Source organism: Merops nubicus, unplaced genomic scaffold (genome assembly GCF_000691845.1).
Source record: "Merops nubicus isolate BGI_N331 unplaced genomic scaffold, ASM69184v1 scaffold23229, whole genome shotgun sequence".
In the NCBI taxonomy this organism is placed as follows: Eukaryota; Metazoa; Chordata; class Aves; order Coraciiformes; family Meropidae; genus Merops; species Merops nubicus.
In genome coordinates, this window is record NW_008631971.1 from 5,470 (window position 1) to 26,837 (window position 21,368).

At 41.2% G+C, this 21,368-nt stretch overlaps 1 protein-coding gene across 1 annotated transcript; it reads left to right on the top strand.

Annotated features, from left to right (window-relative positions):
* Positions 1 to 9,078: 9,078 nt before the first annotated feature.
* LYRM4 (LYR motif containing 4) lies at positions 9,079 to 9,199 on the top strand (the record flags this gene model as incomplete). Its single annotated transcript, XM_008947781.1, has 1 exon — positions 9,079 to 9,199. A coding segment is annotated over one exon (121 nt), but the record flags the coding sequence as incomplete, so codon positions are not given.
* Positions 9,200 to 21,368: the final 12,169 nt, after the last annotated feature.

Here is a 21,368-nt window from a genome sequence, read left to right on the forward strand (position 1 = left end):
CAGTTCTAATATATTGCCAATAATCACTAACCCATTTTGGTGTTTAAGTTTGTATAATTGAAGTTAATTCTGTGACTTTATAAATGCCAATGAGAATAATTGTGTCCTGTGTGGTCAGTCTCCATGGAGTTGTCTCCAGCCTTCTCTAACTAGTGTTTGCTTGCAGGATACGTGGTAGTTCTGCTTGGTAGTATTTATTTACTGGCATTAGTTGTTTCTCCAGCAAACATACAGATTAGCAGAATGCTCAGTTGGAGTCATGGGCAGATGTAAACATCTGTTCATTGTTTGCATAAGCAGGAGAAATGTGGATACAGGTTTCCTTAGAGCCTTGGTGTTGGTTGGAGGGAAACCAGTTTGTGGGTAGCCACTGTTGATGGTCACCTGTCCAGGGAAAGTTAAACACTTCTCTGCAGACTCTTAGAATAGCAGTGAAAGGGTTAAATGCAGCTGGGTTGGAACTGGGAGTGGATGGGGCTGAGTACAAACCATCACATCTTGTCCAGTTTGGGGTTGGATCACTAAGGGCATGTTGTCAGGCAGTCACTTTGTCACCAGAATGTGCCTCCCCTTGTAATCAGTGTTTTTATTTAAGTGATATCAGGCTGCTGCCTTCCCAGGAAAATGTTTTCAAGTCAATGCAACTCAGATGAAATGCTTCAGACACAGCAGGAGCCACAGTGTGTCCTAGGAGTTTATAGCTTGAGTTATGTTCTGGGTGTCAAAGCCTGTTACACTGCCTTGAAACCAACCTGCCCTTTAGTTCCAGAAAACATCTTTAGCTCATCTAATATATCACAGCATTTTTCTAGTCCAGAAAATTAATAAATAGGTTTTCAAATTAATGGCCTTCCTATGTAAAGTGGTTGTGAAGGGAGGAACATTATTGGTGGATTTAAGTAGGTTTATCCCTGTCCAAAGTAAATTGGGTGTCTTGCTCAGAATGCTTTCTGAGACTTGACTAGGTTACAACATGAAAATAAATGTTCCAGTGCTTTCCTTACAAAACAATAAGAAATGTATTTCCTGTGCACCTATAAATAGGCTTCCTGATTTCCAGAGCTGCAGTGCACATTTTTTATTCAATTTAATTCATTATGTTCAGTTGGTAATTTATACCGAAAATTGCTGCCTGTTATTTGCAGATTTTGAATGTGAAGGTGAATGTTTATCAGAGTGGTGGTGGCACCTTCAGTCACCTCCAAAAGCAATGGGAAGATGGGATGAGCACAGTCCTACCAGCTACAGTCATGTGGTGGTGGGCAGATGAGGGTATTTGCTTATACAGACCTCCTTCTGCAAGCTGGTGGCAGTACTGACTAAGCTACATAGATTTTAAGGCTTGATTGTTGGGTTTTATTTCCCAACAATTTGTTGGAATCCTTGAAGGAGAAACTCTCTATCAGTGCTGCCATTAGACCTGGTGCTTCTGCAGCTTCTGTGGGTGATTTGCCAAGACTGGAAAACTGTTCTGCTCTCCTGGGGAATGTCCTGTGTCCAAGGGAAGGTAATCTGCCCTGGTCATAAAATGTTATATTGGAAACATTGTTATGATAAATAGACCACTCTTCATTCCTCTTTACTGATGTGGTAACCTGAGCCAGGTATTGAGTTGTAAGCCAGATGTTAATTCACATTTCAGGTAATTGTTGCCTGAGAAGAACTTTTCCTTACAGCAGTGTGTTTTTTTTGGCTTGAAATGCAAAACTTTGTGATATAGAAATTTACCAGTTCAATAGAATATATGTACATAGCAGAGACAGAATAATGTCAACCTCTAAGAGTCTTAAAAGGTTGGCTGGAAAACTCTTTAAAAATTACCAAGCTCTCCCTTAGCATTACCTTCACCTTCAGATTTTAACATCTAAATTTAACATACTTAGGCTTGACTAGGTTAAAAGATACAACTTTGTCAATCTTTTTCTTCTTGAAGAAAGAATATTGATCTCTCATTTTGTCTTGCAGAATACTTCTGATCTCCATGTCTGTTACAGTGGTTCCATTAAACTACTTCAGTGCTCACAAGATCTGTTGGCTGCTTTATTGAATGACTTCTGTTCACTGAGCTGGCACAGCTTAAGTTGAAATTTAATCTCATTTTTCTGTCTGATATTAAATTGTATGTTGTCTGGTCATTTCAAAGTATTGCATTGTATGCTGGAATCTGGAGAGTTAAGAGTGTGTGCACCACAGTTTCAAACTGGAGGCCATACACAGCCCAAAAGAAACATTTTTGCTGATAGGTGCTCTTAGGATGGATGTTCTATCCAGTTATAAAGCTACATTTTAGAGTAACTAGGAAAAACAACAGGGTAGAGTTGTAGTACAGAAGGGTGTAGCTTTTTTTATGTGAAATGGCTTTCAAGAATGCTGTATTACTTCACTTAGCATCTCTTATGAAATGATTTATCACATAAGTTACTTGTGGACTCCAGAAAGATAACGTGGGATGTATCAGTCCTGAGAAGCCTCAAATCTGCCTCTCTGGCATGGTCTGTGTGTGAACCAGGTGCTCAGCAGGATCTTCCTTTCCCCTCAGACCTTGCCTCTGTCCACCCATGGCTCCTTCTGCTCTGCCTTTACTGTGTGAGAAGCTGCATCTGATTCCCCAGGGGATGGAGTGACACATGGAGTTTGGACCCATTGCATTTTGGGGTTACTGTCCCAATCCTGGCTAGGGCTGGAGTTTTCAGTCTACATTTTGTGCTGGTGTTATCATCTGTAAAGCTTGTGAAGACTCCCAGATCCTGTAACTAATTAAACAGAAAAAATACTAAAGGAAAGATCTAGTTCACTTGACTTTCAGTGCCTTGGGTAGCATTCAGAGTGTACAAAACAACCTAATTTTATTTTTTTCTGAGCTTCTGGTAACATAATCATAAAAATCTGTATCTGACCTCCCTGAAACACTTGGGGTATTGTCCAAAGGCACTAAATTTACAATCCCAAATGTCTAAAAATAATATTCAGTGCTCTGTTGTACACACAAATTAGGATGCTGATTTTGTGTCTTGCATTCCAAATTGATTTCTTCAGGCTCTAGATTTGACTAATAAGCTTTGCATAGATTAGAGTTTTCTGCGCTGTTAAGTATTGCATTGTAATTTCAAATATCCATCTTTGTTGTCAAAATTGATGTTCTGAATTGGCTAAACTAAGCATGCAGTGCTTTGCTGTAAATGGGGGAAGGTCACTGAGCCATGTGGTGATGGGAGGTGCAGTGGGGGACGTTGGTCACTACTCACTGAGATAGAAGAAACAAACTGTTTTTTTTTCATAAGGTATAAAGCTGATAGAAATGGATGAGGGGATAAAGTTTAGAGAATAACTCCAATATTCCAAATCCTGTGACTTCTAATATGTTGTCTATAAGCAGACAGAACGGGTGGGCTGTTGCTTCATTTAGATTGTTTAATAAATTATCTCTATGGCTTACTGTTGTCTTTGTTGTGAGGTGACTGGATCCTGCCTAATTTCAATGTAATTTATTTTACTAGATTCTCTTTGGCCCTGTGAGGCTTGAATTCCTTCTCAAAGTGCAGGTCTACTCGAGCAAAAATCAAGAGGCAAAATTAATCATCTTTATTACTAGAATCCAAGGATTGCTTTTGCCAAGTAAAATTTTGTAAGGAGCCTGGTCTGTATGCTCAAAGTTAATAACCTTTCAAAACGACCAGCTAAACTTCACCTCAGACAACCTTCAGAGAACTGTTTCTTAGTGTTTTATACATCAAAATAGCTCAGTTATCATTTTACAACTCTATGCTGTCAACATATTTCTCATAGTCAATCCCTTTTCTCAGGAATTGGCTGTTTTATCACATCCATATTAAAAGAATAATATGGGTACTGTAACCAGATATTTAGTAAATCTAACTCCTCAGTTTCATAAATAATTCTGTGCTTCATAAATGTTCTGTCAAAATCTCATCATCATGCAGACAGGCTGCAGTCCGAGCAGTCAGAACACCCCAAGGCTTTATGCCTTATTGGTTAATTAAAAAACCCTAAGCCCTATTGCTTCATCAAAGACAAATCCTTTCCCAGTGACACGTGGGAAATAATGATGTCCAGCACGACTGCCTCACCCAGTGGGTTTCTGAGTGAGCAGTCCCAGTCCCCAGGAGGCACAATGGGGTTAGCCCAGGGCACAAACTGAACTGAAGGTGACCCCTAGCCATGGAGAGAGAAATTTTGGCCATAGGGCTGGACTAAAACTCTATAATCTTCCCAGAAAACCCTAATGGAATTTGTAATGAAAATTCACAGCAGGCCAGGCCTTTTCTTAAGAACTGTTCCAAAATAACATCACAGCAAATGGAAGGGTGTATATCTCTCTCAAAAGCAGGAGCAATCAGTCCTGCCAGGACTTAACTCATGGTTTCAAGGCATTCCCCATGAGGTAACTGGACTGCTGAGCTGCCCCAGTGCCCTGCTGAGGAGCTGGCAGAGCCTTGGCAGTGCAAATGCAGCAGAGAGCTGTTAGTAGCTTCAGGCCATCAAGAAACTCTTTATCTGTGGCAAATTCTGTTTCTGATTCCTGCAGCACATTCTTGCCTGGTGCCTCATTAACCCAAGGACTTGTTCAGTTGGGTCCTTCACTGCTAACCCTCCTTTTTTAGCCTCTCCTGCAGTATAGCATTGCAGTTGCAACTCCAATTAAGATGAAAAGAATGCTTTCATTTGGACAGCTTTCCTTTTTTCTTTTAACCCTGACCTTCTGAAGAGCACTCCCTTCTGCAGAGATTTCTTTCCACTTAGAATGAAGCCAATAACTTGTTTTTATTTTTAGAACTATAGCAGCAAAAATGGATGTTTCAAAGAGTGTGGACCACAGTCCTGCTCTTCTGACTTTGAGGAAATGGCCTCAAGTTGCCCCAGAGGAGGTTTAGGTTGACCAGGAGGAAAAATTTCTTTCCCAAATAAGTTGTGAAGCTCTGGACCATGCTGCCCAGAGCAGTGGTGGAGTCCCCACCCCTGGAGGGGTTTCCAAGCTGTGGAGGTGTGGTGTGAGGGACACTGGGCAGTGGGGACCTGGCAGTGCTGGGGGGACAGTTGGAGGTGATGATCTGCCAGATCTCTTCCAACCCAAGTGATCCTGTGGTTCCCTGAGTCTGTGATCTTTGTGCACGTGCTCTATGATTTATAATTTGCAATAGCAGTTACAGTTCAGTGTGTTGCCTGTAACCATGATGTGATCCATGAATAGGTTGTAGTTGTTCACAGTCACAAGGACAAGACATCAGCCTGTCTGTAAAGCTGTGGTGGAAAGATGACTTACACCTTCAGTGTGTTGTGATACAGTTAAATCCAAAGTGGTGCTGAGGAAATCAGTGCTGGGCCAGGTTTGTTTTGAAGACATAGTTCTGGGTGCTTAAAACCAAGTATGCCTGGCTGGTGTTTCAGCTTCCCTTAGACTCCAGGGTAGCAGAGCACAAAGGAAATAGATTTTATTTATTTATTTTCTGGTCAGGCATCAAGCAAACGTTTGGAAATAAAAATGCCTCAACCCCCAAGCAGCTGTTATTTTCTGAAGAGCCTCTGTTATGATTTCATTTTTCTCTTCATAGCCATTGTTTCAAACCTTGCTTCTTACAGGCTTTGTTTTTATGAGGACATGGGATCTCAACTGTTCTTTGGGGAAGGAAATAGATGAAGTTTTTGAAGGTAGGGGTGAATGAGTGTTAGGGAAAAGACTGGTTTAGAGCTGTAACTCTGTGGGCTTTACTATTATTTGGGGGTGTTGTTGTCTCTTAATGCTAGCAGGTAATGCCCATTCCCTGGGAGTCTCTGGTGGTGTTTTGGCCCTGGCATTGTTCTCCCATTAAACCCCAACCTCTTTCTCCAGATTGCTCCTGATGTGCATCTGTTGCCTCCTGTAGCCATCCACCTGCCTTGGCTTTGGTCTGAAGCCATCGCAGAGTCTATCAACCACTGAGTACATACTTTGGATTTAATTGGGAGTTAATTGTGTGGCAGATGCACATAAGTAGGGATCACAAAAAGTGGTCTGAGTGTGCATATGTGAGAGAGCTCAGTGAATCTGTGCAGCTGTACTCTCTTGCTTGGGTCCTGCTGTCACTAGCTCACTAAAAGGTGTATGCAGAAGATGAAATCAAAGACACTCTCTAGTAAAATTTCAGTGAATTTGGAAAACAGGAAGAAAGGAAAATTCCTTGTTGCATCTTACAGCCCTTTTTCACTATCTGCTTCAAAAAATGATGGCAAAAGCAGTAGATTGTGAAGTGCAGTTTGAGTTTTCATTTGCAATGATGTTTCTTAATGGAATTCTTAAGGACCTCTCCCAAAGGTCTGGAGGAGCAGTCTGAGTGTAGAACATGCAGAATTGCTTTCCTGCTCTGCCTCTCTGGAGAGCTCCCTCGGTGCCTTCTCACTGAAGAGTCCCTTTGTGTATGCAGGGGACTCAGCCTGGCTGGGTGGGGTTTATTGCAAACTGTACCCATCTAAATCAGCACTGCTGTATTCCAACCTCTTTCCCCAGTGCTAGAGCTCAGCCAGGCCCATGCAGAGCTGTCAGAGCTCACCAAGCCAGAAAAAAAGCCAGAACAACAACAGAAGTTAACTCTGAGCATGTTGCCCTGCTGCCAGGTTACAGAGTTGGACTGTGCTGGTCTGACAGAGGCAGAGGGAGGGTTTGTGTGTACCAGGGAGGGTGGCAATATTGCAGTCAGTTCCATAAATAATGGAAATTATCATCCATAAGGGGCAGCCACCATTTCACTTGCTGGGAAGCTTTTCATCTGTCACTCTGTCTTCACACAGCACATTTTTTAGGTTCATGTTGTGAAGTTTTATGAAGATAACCATATATCCTCTGCTGCTGGCATTTTGAGCTGTGCCTTCAGATGATACATGATTTGATTTGGTTTTTATGCTTATTGAACTGAAAACACACACCATTAGAGTAGCTGGCAGCTGAGCAGTCTGTCCACCAACCAGAACATCTTTGGAGTGGTGCTCTTTAGAAAAATAACAGATACACATCTGAACAAGTTCTTTGCATAAGATCTGTATCTTCACTACATGTTGCTACACACATTACTGTACTTTCAAAAGACTTCTGTTGTTTGTGGACTTGCAGCAACAACTCTTGACATGTAGAGAGTATGGAGGTCTGGAATGAACACTGCTCACAACTCTTGCTGTGTATAAAAAGCTGTTTAAAAAAAAAAAACAAACACAACCCACAAACAAAAAAAAACCAAACTGCCAGTTTGTTTATCTTAATTCTTTTTACACTATTCTGACAGAATTTAGTGCTGTTGAAAGGTTCTCCTCACACCTCTCACTGGGGCAGAAGAGATTTTTCATCGTGGTGTTGGGTTTGAGCTTTGAGTTCAGCTCATCCATATCCTAAGTGATAGATGGAATCTCAGTGTAACCTTATCAAAGAGTAGTACCAGGATTTAGAGCTAGTCTTTGATGTGTGTTCAGAGAATACTGGAGCTGTGGAATTATGATTGTGTTAAAGCCAATGTAAAATAACTTCATTTGGGCGTTAAGGTTCATAAAGAAATTGTAAAGGGAAATAAGTGTGACTTTCTGACTAGATAAACTGGTCTGATGTTTTCTAAGTATGTGTCTTTCTCAGCACCTGTTGGGTGTAATGGGAAGAAGGAAAATGAAACAATTAATACACCATATGTACAAACCAAAAAAAACCCAGTCTGTGGGTGTTGTGCTAAACAAGAATTTGTTTTAGTCCTGTCTAGCTTTGTGTAGACAGCACTTACCCATTTGTATTGTGTTTTGAAAGGCTTGTACCCAGTAACAGATCCTTCCTCTTTGTTGTTGTTCTTCTGTTAAGCTAAAGATAGATGTGTTAGGGCTTTGTAAATTTTGGAAACCCTTTCTTGCAGGAGATATTGTTTCTGTGCAGTTTAACCCTATGTATGTATATAGTGCTATCTGAAATCCATCCATTATCAAGCAACAAATTTACATCTTAATGGTTGGGGATTGTTTTTTTCTAGAAGAAATAAACAGCTTCCCTTTCAAACCTTGCTAGGGGAGCAGCTGCAGATGAGAATGAGCTTCAATATTTAATGCTTTGTATTAAGTTCACATGAGCATGGACTTGTGACACTGGGGCACGTGAGGGACCCTCAGTCTCCTACCCCAGTAGTTTTATTTTTCCACGATTGAAGGTTTTGATGATCATTTTTCAGACAATTTTGCCCCATTTTTCCCATTTATATAAGACTGAAAGCAGTTGTTGAAATTTTACACTGTCTGTGGTGTTTGTGGCAGCCTTTTCCTTCCACCACCACACAGAGGGGTTTACTTTCTGTAGCAAAAGTGATGGGGAGTGGTGGTGGAGACTGGGACATTGTCAAGATAGCTGAGCAGGATCAGTTTACTGCCACCAGTTCTTCCCACCCAAACACGTGTGTGATGAAAGGATCTACTGCTCAGCCTGAAAATCTGATTTTAATATTGAAATGGATCCTATTTTTGATGGAGCTGTCTGCCACCAATTCTTCCCTCCCAAACACGTGTGATGAAAGATCTACTGCTCAGCCTGAAAATCTGATTTTAATATTGAAATGGATCCTATTTTTGATGGAGCTGTACATTACAGGCTGCATAAAGGTTCTTCACTGGGTCTCAAAGAACGGGGAGAGATCTGGAGATAGCTGCAGCTTTGGCCTGTCCTCTCTGAAAGCAGGGGTCACAACCCCTTCCTACTTGCAGATTGTGTCCTGTTATGGCTTCATAGTGGGGAAATGGATGAGGGGGGTGTTGGGTGGAGGGGTGGAATGCACTTTGTCAGGAGAGGAAAGGGGCATGGGGAAGGAGCCCTTTTTGTTAGGGCTCATCCATCAGTTTACCTTTGGCTGCTGGATTGCCAAGTCAGAATCAGCAATGATGTATTTATGCATATAAATAGACACATATAATAGTTAGTTCACCTGAATAAAAAGATGTATGTATAAAACTGAGCAAAATATGTGTATGTGTATTTATTATTACAAATCAGCACGTTTTAAAGAATGTTGAAATGTCATCAACTGTGACACATCTCTCAATACATGTCTTCTTATTGTTTGTGTTTAGAACGTATGCCATCAGAAGGATAAGAGATGCCTTCAGAGAAAACAAGGATATAAAGGATTCTGAAAAAATAGAAGAACTAGTGAATAAAGCCAAAGCAAACCTAGAGATCATCCATCGGCAGGTATGTTGGTTTCTCTCGTTTGACCTCAGGTGTACACTCCTCAGCTGGCTGGCTGATGCTGCTACAGAGGGAAAAAACAGATCCTTGCTCAGAACATCTTTGGATGGAGAGTGGATTTTGTATGTCTTGAGTTTGAGAGGGTGGGAAACATCTATTTATCCATGATTGCAAGAGGGGATTTAGGGAAGTTTGTTCCTTTAACCAGCACCAGTCAAAAGTTTGTTGTTCCTGCTTCCTAAAGCTGTTTGTGGGATGTTGAAATGAGGGCACTGATTTGTGGTGCTGTAATGGCTGGTCACCCTGATGTGATGTCTGCAGGATGTGGCTATCACTGGTTCTGTGAGCCTGGATAATAAAGGCAGCTTTAAGTCAGGTGGTGGATAAATCTTGCTAAAATAAAAGCTTTTGTGCTTTTTTTTTTGACAAAACATGGTTCTACTAACTCACCTGAACAATAATAGGTCTGGGACAGATTTTGAAATAAAACTCTTCTGTCCTGTCTGAGTCCTGTGAACAACACAGGACTGTAGACCCTGGAAAAAGATACTGCTTCCCTAAAATGGGCTTTTCATGGGGATGGACTCTTTTCCTTCTAGGGTGGGAGTCTTGTCTTGAACCTTTTATGAGGTTTTAGCCTAAAGATAGTCCCTCAGCATCAGCAAGAAGAGGTTAGAGAAGATTTCTTCTTTTCTCTTAGCATGGATTCTGCTTTTTTCATGACACCAGCAGAACCATTATATTCTGCTGTTTTACTTTCCCATTCTGCTACTTTGTAATAATGGCAAATAAATTTTATAACAACTCATTCTTGATTCAATTTTGAGAGAAGTCATTGAGGGCCACATTTCTCTCTACCACATGCTACATGGATCTTGCTTTAAAATGTTTTATAGGCAAGTGTGAATTTTTCAGCCAGGAAGATATTCAGAAGCAAAAAAAGGGCATGTAGGGTTCTAGCTCCACTTGAGTTTTCAGAATATGAAAGTCTTTCCATGTGTGTTTTAGGTTTGCAAACATAGAAAAATAAGGTTTAATACAAATATTTTAAAATATATTATAATCTGTTATTAAGCAAACAACATTAAGTACCTTGCTGTGAGTTTATTTGGAAGGTATCTTTGTAATAAATCAGCATTGCCTGGTTGCTATTTTTTTTATAGTAACAAAGCAGAATCACCTCAGTTATTGCTAAACCTGCAAAGTTTTGCTTATTTGCTGTTTCAAATCTCAGCTATTGAAAGGGTTTCTCCCACGTGTGAAACCAATCTGCTAAAGCTGAAGTCGTTTTAAGTTGGATCACATTTTGGTACCTTTCCATGTAAGTATCTCAGGAAAAACATGCTTGAAAAGTAAGTAATATTAAAGGGGCTGACACCACTTCCCATTTTTAACACTGCTGAAACAGTGAAACTTACCTTCAAGGATCTCTTGCATGTCAAACTTGTAGAAATTTTCCAAAGTTTTGGAAGGGTGTATGTGTTTTTCTTGCATCTTTGCATGAGTAACAGAGGGTAACACACACAGTAACATAACAGGCAGTGGAACTCATTCATAGAAAATAATCTGATCAAAGAAAATTAGTTTATCAAGATAATTTTTTGACACATCAGTACTTGCAAGACTTAATGTTTGTGTAATAATGATTTCTTTTGAGTTATCTCCCCAAAAAAAATTTTTTAAAAACATGAACTGTTATTCCTTGCAGAATTTATTACATTTCAGTGTCATCTCACTTTCACCTGTAAAGCAAGAGATAAACGCTGGCAAAATAGTGACACAGTCCTGATGAAATGCTCATTTTTAAGACAATTAAAAACATTAGCATCTAGATTTGTATTAATATTTACTTGCTGTCAAGTTTAATGCTGCTCTATGGGAAAAAATTCATTCTTGCTCCCTGTTTAATTGAAGATCAAGTAATGAAGTCATTTGACATTATTAAGGCTTTATATTTAAAACTAACCAAGCATAATGTGAAGTGATTTTATTTTTAAATGCAGAGGCACTGAAGCAGACATGAGGTCTAGCATCCTTTTTTTTTGCCAAGTTTGGGGTTTATTATGATGTAGCACATCATCATGGTGTTGCTGACTTTTTTTATAGCATGTCGATAGAAATTAAATAATATCCCACTTTGCTGACAATTTGTTCTTACTCTAAAATCAAATTTATATTCACTTTACATTCTAATTTATGGTTTAGTCATCAAAGTGACCATTGAAGTGTAAGGTTCATAAATAACTGTTTGAATCAGCCGAGTGGGAAATGTGGCACAGTGACAGATTACTGTCATTTTGTTCATGTCAGTCACTGTACAATTTGCTTGAACGTTGTAAAAGTAGCTTTATAAAGCTGAGAAGCATGGAGGAACATTAATCTCTGCCTTAGTCCTCCTCTGCTTGTTATTGGTTTTGATTTAAAAACAGTCTGGCAAAAGGAAGCAACAACTCTGATTCTTAACACTCTAAGGATTTTTCTTGCACGTATCCTGTGTAAACAGCACAATTTGTGTCGTCCCTGGAAGTGGCATTGAGGAACATGGAACAAGCTTGAAATAAATTGTTTGTAGAAGTTTTGAGGCTGAGCCTGGAGGTCCTTTGAGGCTGATGGGAAGAGCCCTTCCCCAGCTATGCTAACGGGACTCTGCTTCCACCACTGCTGGGATATGTTAGTGGTAGGAGAGTTTGCCCTGAAATGTTACTGCTGCTGCTGAGATTCAAGATTTACAGAAGCCACTTTGAAGAGAGGATAATACTGAGTGTTTTGAAGTATTCCCTAGTTCTTTGTGACATGCTCTGGAGCTTGGAGCTGAAATAGAAAAGTGAAATTCAAAAGCGGTGTTAGGCCTGTGTGCTCTGATTAAATCCCTGGTTTAATTTGTAGGACATCTCACCCTTATATATTCTTCCACAGTGCTTTTTCCTCAGTTTTAGATTGCTGCTGACAACTACCAGTCATCTTGCTGTCCAGCTAAGAAGGATGATTTTTATTACTTTTATTTTCCTGGCAGCTCTGAAGGCTTTAGTGTCAGTTGTACTGGTTTTGCCATCACCCAACTGCAATACTCCTTAGTGAAACAGTTTTGATAGTTCACAGCCTTTGTTTGCCCTTTAAATAATCCCAACTGCTGAGAACCATGGTTTGCACAAACCTGTGTCAGGGAGACAGGAGATACACCGTGAGTATTTAGATGGTCAGGATGTGTGGGTCTGGTGGCTTTTACAGCTGGCTGGGCATTGGTGTTTGGCAAGGCAGTAAATGAACTCTTCTTTTTTTTCAGAGTTTGAGTTTTCTTCCTCAGGCTTGACCCCTCTTACTGTTCCCTTCAGATGCGTAGAGGAATGAAGTAATTTAGTTTTGAAGCATGAGAACTCTATTAAAGAGGTTCCATTTCTATAAATACAAATATAAATACTCATAAATACTGAGTACTTGAAGCATTTTTCATGTTTGCAGCATGTTGTAATTACATCCTAATCCTTGCTCAGTTCATTGGTTTTATAGTAACTTTAGCTCCAATTCTTTTAACAAAGTGCTTCATGACTCTGCCTTGAGAACAGCCTGTGTCATACTTGGTGTGAGATGTTTGTTGGTCTCCTATTGTTGTGTTTCTCAATTTGCCATTTCTAGGAAAAGTATTGTCTTGTTTAGAAATCTGTGTGAACTAGGTCATACTTGGTGTGAAATGTTGGTCTCCTATTCTTATGTTTCTCCATTTGCCATTTCTAGGAAAAGTACTGTCTTGTTTAGAAATCTGTGTGAACTAAGAATAGTTCAACAGTTCTTCTGGATTTTTTTGTTTTTAGCTGGCAGTCAGTTTTTAATTGCTTTAGCAGATCATGAGTCCTCACTTGATTGGTTCCTTATGTGGACTTACCAAAGTGATGCTGGAAACTTGTGGCAAAGCAAAACACTGGATGTAAATCAGCTGACTTTGGGTTTTTTTGAAACACTGGGGGGATGTTTTTGGGGGTTTTCTTTAATTTCAGAGCTCTTTGGGGTGATATTTCTGGATTATTTCTTCCTCAAGGTGATTTAAATCCTATTTGTTACTTTCAAGCTACACTTAACTTCCTGTGTGAGTTGAAAAGGTAACTGAAGAAATAAATATTTGTATATTTCTTCTTTTATGGCAGTGGCCTGCAAGGAAGGATATGATAGAGAGCAACAGAAATGCTTAACATACCTTCTGATTCAGTGCTCTTTACTTGGGAAGAGACACACATATGCAGGTGGAGGAAGGTGTTACATAGACTGGGTAACACCTGGCTTTTAGTTAAACAAGAGAAAGCTCAAAATTGAAATGGGGAGGCATTAAATTCAGAGCTGTGTTGGTTTTGTATTCCAGTGTGAGAGTAAATGCATTTTATGTGCAGTAAATATCCATAAGTTTTTTTTGGGAGGGGAGGGGAAAGGCAGGAGTAACAAATAAAAAAGTGGTCTGAGTTTGAAGCAGGTTTGGTAAATTTGAAGAGAAACCTCAGTGACTGAGACCTTGGCCCTTTGCAGGACACCTCAGCAGTGAGGTCTGCTTCAGGCAGCCTCTTCAAATCCCTTTCTCATCTTGGCTGTCATAGCAGCTGAATGGTGAGCATGGGAACGTGCAGGCAGCATAAGAGGCACTTTGCCCATCTTCAGGTGGTCTCCAGGTTGCACCCGTGTGGGGCTCCAGAGCAGTGTTACTCCTTCAGCTTTCAGCTGGCTCTCCTCATGGAGAGCAAGAGTGTGTTTTCAGAAGTGATTTGCTGCTGTTTGCCTCACTGTCTAAATTACAAGTGGCAGGTTCTGCCTGCAATATTAAGTACCACAGCAGACCCTGCATTGAAAGCCACCTTTAGGCTACACAGAAAGGCCATTCAGAGGTAGAAGGTAGAATGAGGTTTTCTTTCTGATCTCAGACCTTTAGAATAAAACACAGCATTTAATGTGTGCAGTAACCTTTCCTAAAAAAAAAACACCAACCCAGACTGTTGAGTGTTGGCAGCTGCTCTTAAAATACTGTAATTATCTGTCATAAAGAGCTGTCATTATTTTTGTTAATGTGTTTAGTGGCTAATCCAGTGAGGTTGGGGCCGCGTGGCAAACAGTTATAAAATGCCTCCAGAGCTCCATCTGATGCTGTGCACAGAGCAGGCTGCCTGAAGGGCAGGAGAAGGACTTACCCTCTCCTGAGCAAATTGGCATGGCATAGACTTCCACATGGACAAGGGTGAGTTCATCAGCCTGGCTGGGGAGCAGCTTATTGACCCAGCTGGTGCTGAAGAAAGCTCCAGAAGCAAGGAGGGCTGGTGGTCTCAGGGAGCTGTATACCCCTCACCTTTGTCCTTTCTGCCTTCCTGTCTTTGGTGCCTTGAGGGCTTCTGCCCAATGTATAAATAAATAGGGGTCATAGTGGTGCAACAAAACTCCAAGGGGGCCTCCTCTAAATGAGCTAACAGCAAGTGTGGGGGGGTTCTAGTATAAATATAAAATACTGCCAAGAGAGGGGAGGTAGAAGTAAGTGCTGGTAGTTTTGATCACAGCTCAAATGACTTCTGCCATGTTCCTAATCTGACTCTGTGATCTTGGGTTGATGCCTGTCATTCTGGATTGTAGTGGTGCCAGCTGAGGAAGGGTTTGAAGATTCTGCTTCTAGCAATAAAGTCTGTTAACCTTTGAGGAGCTTTGCTGTTCTGTCTGTGTTGTCTGCTGCAGAGCAGAACAGTTGTGAACCAGAAAGAGATCCTCCACATCAGAACATAGATCTCTCCTGAGTGTCCCTTTTCAGTGGTCTCATCGTGGGGTGATCCAGTTTTAAGTACAGTTAGACCCTGAGAAAATGAAAGGGATTGCCAGCTTGAGGACTTGTTTCAGAAGTAAGAGGGACAACAGTGCTGTTACTGCCACAGTGATCTGTTTTCATCTCACAGTTTCTTGGTTGCTCTTTATTCTGTTGTTTTATTGAGCTTTCCTTGCTGAGAAACTTTCCCTGGTTTTGTACTGCTTATGGAAAGGAGACCGTGTCGGGTTCAGTGCACTGCAGCCAGGCAGGCACATTTCCTCCAGGAGGAGCTTCAGCAGCTCCTCTGGTGCCTCAGCTCCCCAGGACTCTGCTCTGCTGCCCTTGAATTGCAGTCTGGAATTTGGGATGACGATGGTGGTGGTGACGCCCTCGCTCTCCGACAAGTCACCTCGCCCTGTAGCTATGCTACAACTTTATGACCTTTTTTTTCCTCCCAACTGATGCTCAGTCATCACTCTCTCAGCATATTACAGTTACAGTTTTTCCCTTTACAGCTAACAAAGAAGAGGGAGAATTTTAGCTCCTTTTTAAGCTGCTGGCATTGTTTTCTGGCCATGCTTCTCCCCTCAGCACATTTTGAAGATGCAGCATGTAAAATCTTCCCCTGCTACTCTAACTCAGATGCCTTTTTTGTTTCTTTCCCAGGTAGTCTGTCAAGTCTAAAGAATTTATTCTCATCTTCATTCTCAGCATAAGGCCAGCCTGCAAAGAGCTCTGTTTGTCCTATATGTTCCAAGGATCTGGCTTCACAAATGTTTGTTTCCCCCCATTTTATTTATTATTTTGCATAAGGTTTCATATTTTATCTTCCTGCCTCGTCTGTTGGTTTGGTCACTAAAACTCTTCTATTATCCCAGTTGCAAAGGTGCCAGTTGTTTTCTTCTGTTAAAATTGCTTGTCAAAATGAAACCTCTTTATAAACCTCACCAACATTAATTGTCATTGAATAGAAATCTGAAAAAGTCACTTCATAAAAAAAAGCTTTCTTTGTGTTCCTCTGGTGTGTCTGCATGTTTTGTAATCTTTGGGGGGGAGCTGTAGACCCTCTGGTTCAGTGTAGCACCAAACAGACTCTGTCACTAGTCCCATTTGACTGAATTTGCAGCCAGGTCAATTCACAGTGATCTGGTTTTATTTTGACAGTGAACATATGTGTGGCCATCACACAAAGCTCTTTCAAATAAAGATTTATCACTGAAGTGTTGTTTCAATTTTATCTTTTTTTTTTGCAGTTATTTGGGTTCTCTCCAGTGTCTCTGCTATAAGCTCTTTGTATTTGAGGGAAATGCTTGGATCCCTGAAGTTGTGATGAAGGCCAGGCTTTGGGGAAGAAAGTTGCTAGACTCCAATATCAGCATGTCTGATCCAGCCTTTGGAAGTTTAAGCAAGGAAAACTGTTTTCTAGACAAGAGTGTAGAGAGAAGTTTAATTAGTGTTTACGCAGTCTCCTTGATACTGGTGCATTGCTGCTGTCTTTAGCTCTGTGCTTTCTGAGGTGAGCCTGGGTTTTTTTTGGACATTAAAAGCTATAGCTGCAGTGCCCTTCATCTTGGTGACAGGCATTATGCCAGTACATTAATTCAGAAAGCAAGTGAAAAGAAGCAGCAAAAAGGAGCCCAAACTCTTCCAGTCAACGTGTAAATCACAAGTGGAGTGACTCCTGCTGTTCTTGGCTCTGGGGTGCTCAGATGTGTGCATCCCCCCTTGGGGCTGTTCAGTCTGGAGAAGAGAAGGCTCCAAGGTGACCTTATTGTGGCCTTCCAGTATCTTAGGGGGCCTACAAGAAAGCTGGGGAGGGGCTTTTTAGGCTATCAGGTAACAACAGGACTAGGGGGAATGGGGTGAAGCTGGCAGTGGGCAGATTCAGGCTGGATGTGAGGAAGAAGTTCTGCCCCAGGAGAGTGGTGAGAACCTGGAATGGGTTGCCCAGGGAGGTGGTTGAGGCCCCATCCCTGGGGGTCTTTAAGGCCAGGCTGGAGGAGGCTCTGGGCAGCCTGATCTAGTGGGAGGTGTCCCTGCTCATGGCCGAGGGGTTGGAACTGGGGGATCCTTGTGGTCCCTTCCAGCCCTGACAGATTCTGATCTGTTTTAGCAGAGGACTTTAGAGCCCTAATGGCTCAATGGTTGGACTTGATGATCTTGGAGGTCCCTTCCAACCTAAAGGATTCTATGATTCTATAAGGTGTGGGCTGCCCCAGTGTCCTTCCCAGGCTCTGTGCTTTGCAGGGAATGAACCATTTCTGAGCAGTCTCGAGTTTATCTTTATGAGCTGGTCACCTGTAGAACATGCACCAATACATCATTTGAAACAAAGATCTACCAATTATCCTGCAAATAACCAGGGCAGTTATGAATGCTGCAGTGTGGTGGTTAAATAAGGTCGTTGTCTTTCTCTTATGAGCATAAGTCACTTATTGAGCAGTTGCTTTGGTAATTTTTAACCATATTTTCCTCCAGGGTTAATGAGAGCATTACATGACCTAATCACTTAGCCTTTCACATGAACACAGATCTTGTTTGTAGTTCTGTTGATTTTTATTGTTGACCTGATGCTTTAGTTGTGTTCAGAAGATCTTAATTTTAATTGGAAGTACTTTTTTTGTCTCGCAGCAGTCTAATTTCTATGCACATTTGTCAGCAGTGAATAGTTATTGGGGGTGATTACTCTCTAACTGCTTGTGCCAGTATACCTCTGGGAGGTTAATCAATCTCGTGCTTTTTAATTGGCATCAATAATGTGTTTACATTTATCAATATTTCTTAATTGTCAAGTTATAACAGTGGAACTTCAGTAATAAATCATGCCAGCGGTTAACTTCATGCATTAGATTTGTAAGAGTCTCCTTAAGCAGTCTGACACGTTGTAAATTGCTTTTCAGTGATTTGTATGTGTGCTCGTGGGGGAAGAGGAGAAAAAATTGGGATGCAGCATCATGCTGTAGAATAACACTGGAGGACTAACCCACTTGACAGTAAAAACCTTCCCCACATGTATGCTCTGCTCTGTGGGGAAAAGCCTAAAGTCAGTCTTTCCTTACTAATAATCTTGGGAGGATGACAGTACATGTGTTTGTGCCATGCCAGGGGACTTGTCAGGGCTGGGACTGTTTCCCCTTCTCCTGGCTGGACAAACAAGGCAAAGAGAATTCCTGGTGCTGTGTCTGCCCACAAGGTACTGAGGTGGAAATGAGGGAGGCTACTTCAGTTAAGCATCTGTTTAAAGCCTTAGGTGGATAGGGAACTAAATTATTTGCTCAGGTCCTTGAAATATGCTTCCAGCAGCAATTAAAGCAGGCTAGTCCAAGTCTTCCAGCACTGTCTCTCTCAGTAGGTGTCCCTGTATCACCTACCTTGCTCTCCCCTCTCTACAGCCAAATAGCAGTAGACTGGAGAAGAAAATCTGCTTAGACAGAAGGCTGGCAGGATGCTGACCACATTGTTTGTGTCAGTCTCACCATGTTTTATGGGCCTCACTGAAGACAATCTAAGAATTAAAACCCTGCCTAATGAGCAGTGAAGAAAGACTTAATAGCCAGTGCTGTTATTTTCTGGTTAAGTGAGAGGCAGTGTGAAAACCAGGAGAGGAAAAGAGAGAAGTAGAGAAGCAGCTGTTCGTGGGTTGTGCCATTTTACTTGTCTTTTAAATTGAGATCCTAAAGGTAAACTGCAGTTATTCAAAAATTCAGGTAAATGTCATCAATGTTCTTAAACTCAAAGACAATATAAAAATAATTAATTAATATCAAATTACTTCTTTTTATATCTTACTGTGTAGGGCCTAATTTTGCAATGCTTTAAGTGTCTATCTCTGCAATTCCCACCTTTTTCTTAGGAACTGAAGAAATCATGTCTTGCCCAGGTCCTAAAAACAAACAAAAAATATTCAGACCCAGAGATTTTGTGGTCAGTGTACAAATCTAAGATGCCCACACTCCATCAAGACCAGCTTTTACATGAAGAGACAAATGACAGTGTGAAATGCTTCAGTCCTAGCCTAGCTTAGCCTAGCAGCCATTTTTTTGACTTCTTACAGATGTTAAAAGTAATAAATCAAGCTTGTGCCTCCTTTGAATGAAATGAGACTGATAAAACACAGCTACCTACCTACCCAAGTTAAAATGGTTACCAAACCACATGAAAGCAAGGAAGTGTCATCAGCCTCACTGAAGGGCAAAGCAGTTCAGGAGTTTTAGTTTCAGACCTGTTAAGATAGCCCAGATGTATGTGAAACTAAATTTAGTCTGGCTGTTAGCATAAGGAATGTAAAATCTTGTGTGAATTAAGTTCAGAAAAGGTGATTTTTATGCACTGTCCTCCAAAAATAGATTTAATGCCAGCAGAGCCTGAACAGTAGGTTAAACTAGTTCAAGTGCCACGTTTTCCACTACTCTTGAGGAAGAAGAAAATTGCTGCTACAAGGTCATCAGGTGGGGTGTACTTGGGAACTTCAGTGAGCCTGGTATGTGAAACTTGTCTTTTAACCTTCTTCTTTCTCTCAGACACCCTACACAAAGTGAATACTGAGGCTGCTGAGAAATTAGAGTGTAATGAATACCCATAGCATCTATTCCTACAGGCTGAGGAGAGAGGGGGGGCTCTTCTGCTCAGGGGGTACCTGAGCAGGTTGATAGCAAGGACCCCAACTGGTGTTCACATTTATGCTGATATGGATGCCTAAGAGCTCAAGGTACTCTGGAAGTCACTGGAGTGTAAGCTCCAAAATTACATAAACATTTGAGAAAATGAGATTTTTTTTTTCCCTCTAATACAACTTCATATTTGAAAAAAAATCAATACTGTGTAGAAACAGAACTAGCAGTAAGGTGGTAAAATCCAGCTGTATAGCACAGTATTTTTGTCAGAACTGCTTGATTTTGGGCTTTGTTTTCAACTTTTCATTTCAAGTAAGACTGGAGTTCTTTATTATTCTTGCTGCCTAAGGCTTTTTAAAATGTAAATAGCAGTCTTGTAGCTCTAATACAGAGCTCTGCGGAGCTGGGAGAAGGAGAGTCTGACCTGCTCTTACAAAACAACACAACTGAGAGAGGGTGGAATGTAGGAACAGAGAGATCCAAGGTTTCCCACCGTAGAGTAATGGATATGACCTTTAATATCAAGGCCTTTGGATCAAATTTAAGTTGGCATTAAAATTTTCTAATAAATTCCCTGCTGAATCTCGGGAGTTTTTTTCCTCAGATTTAATTCAGTAAGGTCACAATAAAGCAAGTGCTGTCTGTGCTATTGTAATTGCTCTCAGCAGGCTGATAATACTATTGCAGAGCAGTGCCAGCTCCTGTGCCTTTCTTTCTTTCTTCAAGCACTCTCCTTCCTACATGCTTGCTCCCCTTGCTCTTAGGCCTGCCCTAAGTAGGAAGTGAAGCTGTTTTAAATGCCATTTGCTTCTCATTTTTAACATGTTTTTATAGTAATGCTTTCCTAAGTCCCTTCAACAAAGGGAACAAAAGCATTGCCTGCCTTACTGCAGAATAATCAGGGGCTTGTTTCCTTGCCTTAATCCTCAGCCAACCTTTATGCATTAGATTGAGCCTTTTAAGTTGTAACAAGGTGTTACTCCTGAACACAGAATGCTTAGTTCATTTTGGCTTGGTGCTTTTAGGGATGGGGAATAAATGTAGAGCTAAAGGAGTTTCCCATAAGTGCATGGGGAGAGAATACCCACTGTCCTGTGTTTCAGAACCTGCAAACTGCAGCTCATCAGAGTGAGGCTCATGTATTTGGGGTCCCACTCTTGCTGGTTGATACCACATCATCTCTTTGCAACGTGGCTTTGAGAACAGCATTGGTAAGGTGATGTTTCCTGTGTGAAGGCAAATGTATGCCTAGTGTGCTGCTGGCAGAGCTGTTGTTACTGTGCTGGGAGCAGATCAGTGCAGCAAAAGTTAAGTGCAGAGTGCTGTGATCATGGTTCTCCTCATAATTCCTTCTGACTGACAGACTCAGTGCAGCTTCTGTATCAACTCTGTGAGCTGCAGTCAGTTCCTAGAGGCAAATTCCTCCTTTTTCCCATCAGATCTGCTATCTGAAATGGCAAGTTGCTGTTTGTGGCAGTGGCATGTTAGGAGCTGTGTACATCATGGCTGCTCCTCTTAACAAATGAAGAAGTAGTTTCAGATGCTGTAACTAGATCAGATGATGAGTGTTCTGAGGAGAGGTGAGGTGAGTCCTTTAGGTGTGAGGCTAGATGTGGTTTTCTCAGTTGTGGACACAAAGAAATACTTCACATCCCCCTACCTCAAGCATAACTGGAATTTGCAGTTCCAAAGGACTGACCTGGCCATAGCTGAATGCTCCTGCCTGGTACCCACATCTGGCTTCACTCTTATCTTCATCCTCCATGTCCATCATCTTCCCCTTGCCCTCTCTTTC